The following is an 11,233-nucleotide window of genomic DNA, read 5'->3' as shown; positions in this document are numbered from 1 at the left end:
AGCCGAGCTCGAATATGGCATGGCTCGAGCCATACTCTACTCTCTCACACCCCTAGATGGAAGTGATCGATAATAAAACAAGCCTGAGTTGTTTTATGAAAATTAATAATTCTAAGTGTGAAAGGATTACAATAAAGAATTTGGTGACTTTTAGAAGTGAGATCCGACTAACAACCATTAAAAAAACAGAAAAAATCTAAAGCAGCATTAACAACTCGAATATAAAAACCGGAGTGGTGGTTGATATTCTCCTGCTGGCCGCCTCACCAACCGTAAGAATGATTTCTCCGATCCTCTGAAGATTGAAAGCAAATACATCCGATCGGTGTAAAAATCCAATTTTGAAGTCATTCGCACAGGAGCCATCCCACGAACCAAGCACTATGTCCCCTCTCGCATTAAAGAAAGAATTTGGAAGGAAAGAGAAGCGAAAAGAAAGCTTGCTCTTCCTCCCCGTCTCCCACGGCCCCTCATCTCTCCTTCCTCCGATTTCTTTAATCGCGTATTTGATACTGGAAAGCTCTATGTGGTCCCTTTTGCCCTTTTCTCTTTTTGCTATGCAGTGTGGGAAAGAATTAGGAAGACGAAGGGTCCAGAGGTTCTTTGAAAATGGAGAAGGAATTGGATTACTACGAGGTCCTTGGAGTCGGCCTTTCTGCGAGCGAGGAGGAGATTCGTAAGGCTTATTATCTTAAGGTGTGATTTTTTGGGACATGAAGCCGATCTCTAGTTTCATCCCCCTTATTTTCTTTTGGCCTGCGCAATGTTCTATGTTTTTAGGGTTTGGATGAAGCTAATTGAACTGAGTTGTTGTTAAATTTCTGTCCTTCTGCCTATGTTATGACTTATAGTAAGATGTTATCTCTATCAAGCTCGGTTTATTGTGTTTTCCAGGGAAATTGGATTAATTGAACTACTTAAACTTGCCAGGAAATAGATATGCATTTGCCAAAAATATTGCATTAAAATACAAGTTTATGTAACTTTGCTGAATGCACCGAGAACATCTAATGGTGTCTTAACGTTTGTTAGGTTATTCCAACTGAATTGTAGATTAATTCAGATGATTTCTTATCTCTTCTATCTGAGAATCTTGAAATTGGAATACATTATGCCCCTAATTTTTGTTCTATATTATATACTGGGGGGAGAAAAAGGATTCATGTGGCCGACCCTACGTAGTGGGATTAATGCTTTGTTGTTGTTGTTGTTGTTGTATTATATACTTGGGGGAGACTTGAGTTTGAATGAACTTATAAGATCTGAAATTGGTTGCTGCTTTTTGGCTCAACTGGTACTTCCTAGAGAATTCTTTTAGAATGGTTTATCAATAATTCTATTTATTTAAAAAAATGTGAATTAAGGTGACAAAAAAGCTTTTAGAAATAGAAACTAAAACATTGCATTTCCTTGCAGGCTAGATTAGTTCATCCTGATAAAAACCCAAATGATCCACAAGCTGCTGAGAGATTTCAGGTAGGATAATCACGTGTTCTTTGCAAATTCGTTATTGCTTTCAGCTTCGATAGAAATGATTCTGTTCATTTTTTGAAATTAATGTTTAAGAAATACAAATATCCTGAGCTTGCAGGTGCTCGGGGAAGCTTATCAGGTCTTATGTGATCCAGTACAGAGAAGGGCTTATGATGGCCATGGAAAAACTTCTATTTCTATGTATGTTTTTACTTAGTAAGGTCAATTATGTAAATGATTTAATACATACTGAAGACAGCTAATTTTTCAATATTAATTAGTCTTTATATGGAAATGAAATGTCACAAGGCCTTTAGCTCTTTTTGATAGTCTGCACAGTTGAGGATTACTGGCACTGATTTTTGTTAGGTATACAGTTGAAGATCTTATGGGACATGACTGAGCTATTGTAATAAGCCCAATAAATTATATGAATATATTGTTCTACTTTGTGAGATTTCCGTGTACTTTAATAAAGGTTTTTATCCAACTCAAATCCTCATGAAACTTTCTTGAAACAAAATTAAATTAGTTTCTAAAGTATTAATATTATAATTATTTTTTTATTAATCAATGTATAATTAATGCATTGCATGGGTTGCACATGATTTCACAAAAATATTGATATGGGTTATGTATTTTTTTTGAAGTTGGTCCCAAGTACTTAAGAGCAGAAACCAGGAGATTTGAGGCCAATGGCAAAGCTCCTACAACAAACTTTCTAGGAGGTGCCTCCACTATTAGGATTTATACTCAGAAAGAGTTTATTGCAAATTAAACAAAATGCCAAGATGAGAGAAGGGAAATGGATGGCCTCACCAAACAACCAAAACTATATCTGTGTTAAATTGTTGAAGACTCGTCTTGTGGCCCACTAATTGATTTGTGACACTAAATAAAGAGGGATATGAAAGGCGAGCCGAGTCACCTGATTTTGGTGACTTGTGGAGTAGACTTAAGCAAGCGGGGCAACATTAATGTTTTATACTAAAGTGAACTTTAGGGCCTTTAACTAATCTCATCTGCTTGATAGTAGAATGGTTTGTTCGACTTTTCAAATGAACCCATAACAATTCTATATTATAAGTGATTTGGTTTGGCTTCACAAATCCATGAAACAAACAAGTTAATTGAACTTGAAATACGATTTCCTGGTTTGTAATCAACTTGTTAGGATCAGAGAAAATGAACCATCATATTTTAGAAAATGAAAAGCAGTCTTATATATTTTTTCTTTCACTTGTTTTTCTTAGTTAATATTCATCATTTCATTCATTGAATTTTATTTCCAACTTTTCTCTCATTCTATTTTCTTGATTATTTAGTTTTAAAGTTGCTCATATGCAAGTTTTGCTGGAATTTTCAGGGAACGCATGTTGGACTCTACTTCTGTTTTTACCCTTCTTTTTGGAAGTGAAGCTTTTGAGGATTATATTGGGCTTCTTGCTGTGGCATCAATGGCTTCCATAGAGCTTAATAATGAACATGACCATGGCGAGAAACTTCAAGAAAGGTTGAAGGTAAGCACACATTGCTAAATGACAGCTCTAATGCAATCATTTAGTATAGACATCAAACTTTTTAACTAAATCACCCAGTTTCTTTGTGGCATTACATTCATACCACCCAAAGTATTTACATAAATATCTAAACATTACTTTTTACATTTTACCACCTAAATCTTTCATATCGCATAAACAATACTATTATTTTAGCTTTCTTAAAATGAAGTACACCTTTCCATGCATAGTTAATGTGGTATGCATGTATAAATTGAAGTTTAGGTGTTACATATGTAAATACATTAGAAAGAATTTGAGTGGTATGTATGTAAATCTTCCTTTCTTTATTTCTCCTTTTTCATTTTTCTTCCTTTTATGACGACTTTAGCCATAAGTTTACAAACTACCAGCACTTCAGTTCTAAGGGAATATTTATTTTATTGATTTATAGTTTCACAAAGTTTTTTTGTTTCTCATTTAAGTGCTCTAATGTTATGAAATTACCAAGCATGGCCAAGCGCAAGAGTTGTTTCATTGCTCCAAATTTATATGCAAAATGAAATGCCTTCAGTGATTTCTAGAATTTTAATACTATGCAGGGTATGGTTCTAACATCTGTTTCATTCAACAATAAATAACAACAACAACAAGCCTTTATCTCCCTAAGTGGGGTCGGCTACGTTAATTCTTTTTCTCCATTGCATCATATTAAGTCTTATATTTTCATTTAATTCTAATAAATTAAAATAATTTTTTATACAATATGCCCAAGTCTTTCTGGTCTACCTTTATCTTTTTTAACATAAATCGAGTACTACCTAATCGGATCATTAGATGGTCGACGTTTAATATGACCAAACAATCTAAGACAATAATCTCTAATTTTGTTTGCCGCGGGAGCTACACCAACTCTATCATGGATATATTCATTTGATCCGCATTTTATCTCTAAGCGTCAAGCCACTCATCCACCTAAGCATTCTTATCTTGACAACACTTAACTTTGTTTTATGCTTCTCTTTTAAAGGCCAACATGCTGCACCATAGAGCATTGCGGGTCTCACCACCATCTTATAAACTTTTCCTTTCAGTCTAAACAATATTTTTTTATCATCCCTATCACACAAAAGAGACACAAAAGAGCCGAAGCATTCCTCCACTTTAACCAACCAACTTGAATTCTACTAATAGCATCCCCATCTATATCACCATCACTTTGAACAATGGACCCGGGATATTTAAAGCGTTCACATCTTATAATGATTTGATCACCCATAGTTACAACTTTGCCACTTGAAGTATTACTACTAAAATTACATTTCATGTGTTCAATTTTAGTTCTACTCAAACAAAGGTGTTTAGACTCCAATGTAGACCTCTATAATTTAAGTTTTTCCTGAACTCTTTCTTTAATCTTATCCACAACAAGGCTGTTATTAGCGAAAAAACATGCACCAAGGTACATCCTTTTGTAAATGTATAGTAAGAGCTTCCATAACTAAAGCAAAAAGATATGGATTTAAAGCTGATCCCTGATGTAAACCAACTGAAATAGGAAACTATTAGGTCAATCCTCTTGTTCGAACACAAGTAACAACTCTATTATACATATCTTTAATGACTTGAATATAAGTCATATCAACACCTTTCCTCTCTAGAACTCTCCAAAGTTTTAGTGGAGGAATCTTTGTAACACGTTTTAACCTATATTCAATTACCCCTCTCCCATAATTTTACTCCTCAGACGTGTTTTTAGCTTTTAAAATATTATTAAAGAGTTTAGTAAGCCAAGAAACTCCCAAAACTCCTAAATATTCTTCAATTGAGATATCATCAGGTCCTATTGGTTTTCCACCTTTGGTTTTCCTTAAAGCCTCTTCAACTTCTTTTTTACTAATGTGACAGTCAAAATAAAATATTTTATTATTATTTATGATATTAAAACCACTAAGGTCGATCTTCTTTTCGAAATTTTTTTTGAAAAAGTTATCAAAATAGCTTATCCCTATGTTGAATATCCTTTTTTAACAAAAATAATTTTTGATTTTCATCTTTAATATATTTTACTGGAGTTAAATCTCTACTCTTCTTTTCTCTTTCTTTAGCTAGTTTGCACATATATTTTTCACTATTTTTAGTATCTAATCTATTATAAAGATCACTAAAAATAGAATTTTTAGCGTTATAAGTTATTTTCTTTGACTCTTCTCGGGCCATCTTATAATTTTCCAAGTTCTATAAGCTTTTACATTTAAATCAATTTTGTTGATAAGTTCTTATATTTTATTTTTTCTTACACATTATTATTCCACCACCAACTATTTTTATTTATATAAACATTTCTTTTTGATTCTCCTAGTACATCTTTTGCCACATATTTATTAGATTTGTTACTTTATCCTACATAGAACTTATTTTTTCACGAACATCCCAAATCTTGAAATATTTAAGTTTACTCATAAAAATAATTTTATTTGTATTTTTTATGTGTCTCCTTATAATTCTATGATAATGATCTCTAGTATTCTTTATCTTACAATTCTTCATTTTAAAATCTAGAACTAATAATCGATGTTGAATACTTAAATTCTCACTTGGAATGACCTTACAATCTTTACTTACAATCTTTACAATCTTTACATTCTCAACGATCTCTTCTTCCCATAAGAAAATAATCAATTTGTATTTTATTAGATCCAAAATTATAAGTAATAATTTGCTCTTCTCTTTTTTTAAATAAAGTATTAACAATAATAAAATCATACGATAAAACAAAATTTAATATGACTCTACCTTCTTTATTAATCACTTCAAAACCATATCCGCCATGAATATTTCTAAAATCTTATACCACACGACCAATATGTTCATTTAAATCTCCTCAAATTTAAATTCTTTTTTAAGTATCATTTGTATTAACTTTTCTAGGTCATTCCAAAATTTTTCTTTAGAATCTATATCTAAACACACTTAAAGAGTATAAACACTTATAATATTAAAAATCTTAGTATCAACACCAATCTTAAGGGTTATAATTCTATTTCCTATTCTATTAATTTTTATAATATTATCTTTCAAACTTTTATCTATAATTACAACTGCACCATTTCTAGCACGACTCCTATCTAAATACTAAAGTTTAAAACATAAGCTATCAATCTCTTTGGTCTTTTCTTCAATTCATATATTTATTTTTCTGTGAACTATAATATCAACTAATTTAATTAATTTACCTGAGAGAGTACATATATTTCAAGATTCTATCCTAATTGATTTCATCGATTAACTATTTTACTCGCATCAATCTATAATATAAGAACTCTTGCTTATTTGACACTATACTCGGGCGCAAGTGTAGCGGCCCTTGCACGCTTTTCACTTATATTCAGACCATAAAGTGCGTTGCTTCCAGAGGAGGCCCTAGACAAAGATCTAAAGGTTTCATGCATGGTTTTTTGAGAAATTTTATGTTGGCTATTAAATACCAATTCAGCCCTTTTCTTTTCACATCCTGGGATTGGGACTCGACAATGACAATGTTAAATTTGCAATGTGCAACATAAGCAATAAAAGCCTGAAAATATCACAAGAATGTCATGGAAAAATTAGTTGTAATGTGCAACATGAGCAGTGCAGCTTAATAATGTCATGACTCGGCTCGAGACCTTGGAATTAATAAGGTAGGAATTATCGGTCGGATGGAGGAAAATTATCTAACTTCATTTTGTAAATAAAATGATCCAAAACACAAAAGAAAAATTCTATTTCATAAATTTTTTTACAACAGTTTGTACATGTATTAAATTTTTATGATTGATAAGAAATAAAAATTAAAGCGTAATACCCATCAGTCTGAGCTTCTCGACATTTATATATATACTCTCTAGGATCCATCTATCATATAGTTTGTTTGCTGCAGAATGTTAGCAATTAAAGGTGTTTGTGAAACAATAAACAAATATTTCTAAATTACAATAATTCTCATTTTAAAATTTTTTTGTAAAAATGTTGTAAGCAGTAAAAAGACTTTGACCTTAAAAAGGAAACATTTTTTTTTTACTTTTATTTATTTTTGTTACATTTTTTGTGCACAGATACATCACTTTGACAACCAGTACTGTCTTGGGGTAACTTCATATGCATGCATATATCATATTTTATTTTTTTTTCTTATATTTAACATTTAAGAAATATAAACTTTTACATTTTAAAAGAAATACTGGAAATAGTAAAAACATAGGTAATTACTTTCATAAATAAATAGAACTATTATAATGTAAAAACATATTTACCCAGTTATACGGTCTGTAGTTGATTGCCTTTTCCTTGGAAGTATCTGGACCTTAGGGAATCTATAATAACAATTTAAGCTTAATTAGCTTTTGTTCATTTTAAATATTTCTTTCATATTAATTTCTTACTTAACTATTATTATCTATATACATTCAAGAAAAAAAAATGTTGATGTGATATTTATTAAAGATTTCAAATAGAATGCTAAAATTAATGTGGTTCAGTGAGATTCACCTACATTCACGATCACACAAAGACTTCATATTTCACTGAACTTCAAAAGAGATGTAGAGAGAGTATATATTTCATATAAATTAATATAGAAGGTAAGCCTGTGTTAATGGATGAAATGAAACGTAATCAGCATTTTCTCATTCAGTTATTTTATTATGATTATGAAGTGCATTACAAGTTAGGATTACATAGGTTTATATGATGAATAGTTCACCTCCTAATATTATTGATACAGTTGAAGACTATTGTTAAATTCATTGTAGACTTTTATTCTAATCTTAAAACTTCGTGGTAGTCTTCATTTATAACTTTGTAGTAGCCATCATTTAGGACTTTAATGTTGCTAAAGGGAGCCACCATTTTAAATAATTAAAACTTTTGACTTCGCACTTAACAATTGGTATAGTAAAACTAATGCAATGAATTTTTGTATGTAATTTAAAATACATCTAAAGACTCATTTTTGATGAATTGGGAATTCAGTTGAATAGGTTGAATTCCAAATTTAGTGTTCACGATCTTATCCTACACAAAGCCATCCCCCATCCAATGCGCTTGCCAACCACAAAACCCATCTTTGTTATCCTTTATGTCCTTCATCTATGCTGTTCCCACATCTACCTTCATTGCCATCTCCATGTTCGCTTTCAGTATTGTTCTTTCGCCCGCTGTCTGAAAATAAATTAACCCTTAACGACGTGACATCCTACTGTTCTCATGCTGCTGCTGTCCTTGTTGACCCTGTTCGTGCATTCACCATCCCCGCCACCCTTATTATATAAACATGAATAAACATGTAAAAATACATACATAATACATACATATGTGATTTAAAATTTATTTTAGAGTCATTAAACACAAAAGATTGATTTTGTAAATTTATTTTGCAACCAACTAAATAATTTTAAGTATTTCAAACGCACTTTGTTTAATTTACATTGCAATTGAAATACACATATACACTAAATACTTTCAACCAAACAACTCTTTAATCATTTTTAAAAAAGTTTCTTAATCTACTTCGGAGAGTAATTTATTGAACATATGAAACTTGGTTGACTTTTCTTTTTTTAATGAAAGGCTTTGCAGATGGAAAGGGAAGATAATCTTGCTCAATTTCTGAGAAATTTTCTTAATCAATATGCATCTGGTGACAAAGAGGGATTTTCCAAACGCGCAAAAGCTGAAGCAATGCGGCTATCAAGCACAGGTTGATTTTAGATCTCTGTTTACCTTTGCAGTTGCTACTTGATGAATTTTGCTGGTTAGTCATATCATCTAGCTGTTAACATCCTACATTTAACCATGAGAAAAGTGTCAAAATGATCCCCTGATTTTTTATTGGGGGTCATTTCAGTCCTAGAGTCTATAAAAAGTGTCAATTTACTCCCCCTTATAACTTTAATAGGGGCTAAAATAGTTCCCACTTGGGATTATTTTAGCCCATATTGAAGGAGTCTTGGGACTAATTTGACATTTGTATAGACTTTGGAACTAAAATGACCCATGTAAAGAAACAGGGGACTATTTTGACACTTTTACTCATTTAACTATTTATTGCTTTTTCATTCAATCATATCTTGTGCGCTTTTCTATCCAGAGTAACTTGTGGATGGAAAATTGTTAAGCGCTTACAATTTGATTTTTTTCATCAAGATCAAATTCCTGTGGACGCCAGTGATATATTATTTAGGTTTTTCGGACATACCAATCTTCCATTCCGTTTTTGTTAAGTTCTAGTGAATTAATGAAAATGTGTAAATGAATCTACACTATCGCTTATTCTTTCTAATGGCGGGGAAGTTTTTTTCTTAAAGGAAGATTTACATGCATAACACTCAATTGCTATGTATTTACATATCTAACACGTAGACTTCAATTTTTACATATATACTACCTTTCCTATGCATAAAAAAGTTTATTGTACTATTTAAAAGTTAAAAAAATGGTATTTTTGATTGAATATACAATATTAAGGTGGTATGAATGTAAAAGGCAGAGTATAGATGTAGATTTGTAAATAAGTAAAAATTGGGCGGTATGCATGTAAATGCCCCTTTATTTTAAGATGGTGATGATCTTGTTAATGGGTTCCATTCACAGTTGCTCCTTTATTTTAAGATGGTGATGATCTTTTTAATGGGTTTTATTCACAGTTGCTTCACTTGCCGGTCTTTTGGTGACTTATTTCTTTATTTTGTGGGGAAATAAGGTCCAAAGCAGATTGCGAATGAAATTTATGCTTCTTCATCTGCCATAGTTAACCATGAAATAGGCATATATGGTGCAAGGTTGTTTAATTTTTTGAAAAGCAGGAATAAAGCCAATATTTCTTTATGTTCTGAAATTGCGAGCACTTGATGGTCTATATTTTTTGTGTTTATTTATTAGTTGAGTATCCAAAGTATAAAATAGCAAACTTTGCAAATCAATGCAGCTCTTGGTGCTGATATCTTACGCACTATCGGCTACGTGTATTCAAGACAGGCTGCGAAAGAGCTAGGAAAGAAGGTTATCTATCTGGGGGTTCCTTTTTTGGCTGAGTGGGTAAGAACTAAGGGACACACATGGAGATCACAGATCACTGCAGCGAAAGGTCAATGTGCTATTATTATCTGCCTTTATCTGGGGAAGTTATGCTGCTTCAATTTACAAAATGACGCTGGTAGTTTATGAAATATACCAGGTGCTTTGCAATTATTGCAACTGCAACAAGATGTCTGCAGGCAATCTAATGGAGATGGCTGTGCTACAGAAAAAGATGTCGAGCTAAATACGGGGGTGAACAGGGACTTGATGAACACTCTGTGGAAAATAAATGTTGTTGACATTGAATTAACTCTTTCACATGTATGCCAAATGGTATGTCGCAGCATTAGCTAAACTTTGTCATTGATTTTTGCATGCGGGTGCGCGCCCGTGCGCACACACACAGAGAGATATATATATATATATATATATATATATATATATATTACTTAGAACAAATCGAATTACAACAAGGAATAAAAAAAAAACTTGAAAAAAAAACACAAAAACAACAATATCCGGCTAGGTCCGGGAAGGAAGATCCGGGGACGGTGGTGGTGTTCATGCGATGGTTAGGTGCTGAAGTGGAAGGCAGTAAGAAATATTTCGTAGAAGTAGGAGGCTGTAGGGTGACCGGTGGCTAGGAGCAAGGAGAAGGGGGAGTTGGTTACTTGCAGCGGGATCTGGAGGGGTAGGAGAGGGTCGAGCAGGGAGAAGGGGGATTTGGTGATTGGCGGCTGGATTAGGGGGGTAGGAGAGGGTGGCGTGCGACTAGGAGCATGGAAGAGGGGGTGTGGATGGTTGGCGGTTGGATCAGAAGGGGTAGGAGAGGGTGTTGGCCAACGGTTAGGGATAGGGAAGAGGGAAATGTGGAGGGAATCAAGGGGATACTCACTAACTTGGAGCAGGATACAGCCGAAGCACCAACTGTCCTCGGATACAACCCTAACAAGGGAAGAAATCTACAGGTAGTAATTCAAAACAAACGAGTAACAACCCTAACACAACAAACACATAAATTTATAATAGGTATGGAACCCAAGTTTGGCCGACCGGTAGGTCGATCTTATATACATTATCATTCAGTTTTTGAAGTATTATGAAACGTTCATCGGCTTGAGGCTTGAATTTTTTAAATGCTCTCACTGGAAATCTTACTTTCTTGAATTGGATCTACATTAGCTCCTCTTCTTGAAAAGTCA

The 11,233-nt window shown here is 32.9% G+C and overlaps 1 protein-coding gene across 1 annotated transcript in view; it reads left to right on the top strand.

Annotated features, from left to right (window-relative positions):
• The first annotated feature begins 228 nt into the window (after positions 1 to 228).
• Positions 229 to 11,233, top strand: part of LOC110029907 (chaperone protein dnaJ 10) — a 38,183-nt gene continuing 27,178 nt past the window's right edge. Inside the window, exons 1-7 of the mRNA XM_020732394.1 lie at positions 229 to 696; positions 1,417 to 1,476; positions 1,592 to 1,674; positions 2,840 to 2,993; positions 8,583 to 8,712; positions 9,940 to 10,098; positions 10,189 to 10,364. Coding sequence (XP_020588053.1) covers positions 610 to 696; positions 1,417 to 1,476; positions 1,592 to 1,674; positions 2,840 to 2,993; positions 8,583 to 8,712; positions 9,940 to 10,098; positions 10,189 to 10,364 — 849 coding nt within the window. The 5' untranslated portion in view covers positions 229 to 609. The remainder of the gene's footprint in view (positions 697 to 1,416; positions 1,477 to 1,591; positions 1,675 to 2,839; positions 2,994 to 8,582; positions 8,713 to 9,939; positions 10,099 to 10,188; positions 10,365 to 11,233) is intronic.

The sequence above is a fragment of the Phalaenopsis equestris genome, unplaced genomic scaffold (genome assembly GCF_001263595.1).
Source record: "Phalaenopsis equestris unplaced genomic scaffold, ASM126359v1 Scaffold000609, whole genome shotgun sequence".
Lineage (NCBI taxonomy): Eukaryota > Viridiplantae > Streptophyta > Magnoliopsida > Asparagales > Orchidaceae > Phalaenopsis > Phalaenopsis equestris.
The sequence above is the reverse complement of the archived record's forward strand: the minus strand, read 5'-3'. Positions and strand labels throughout refer to the sequence as shown.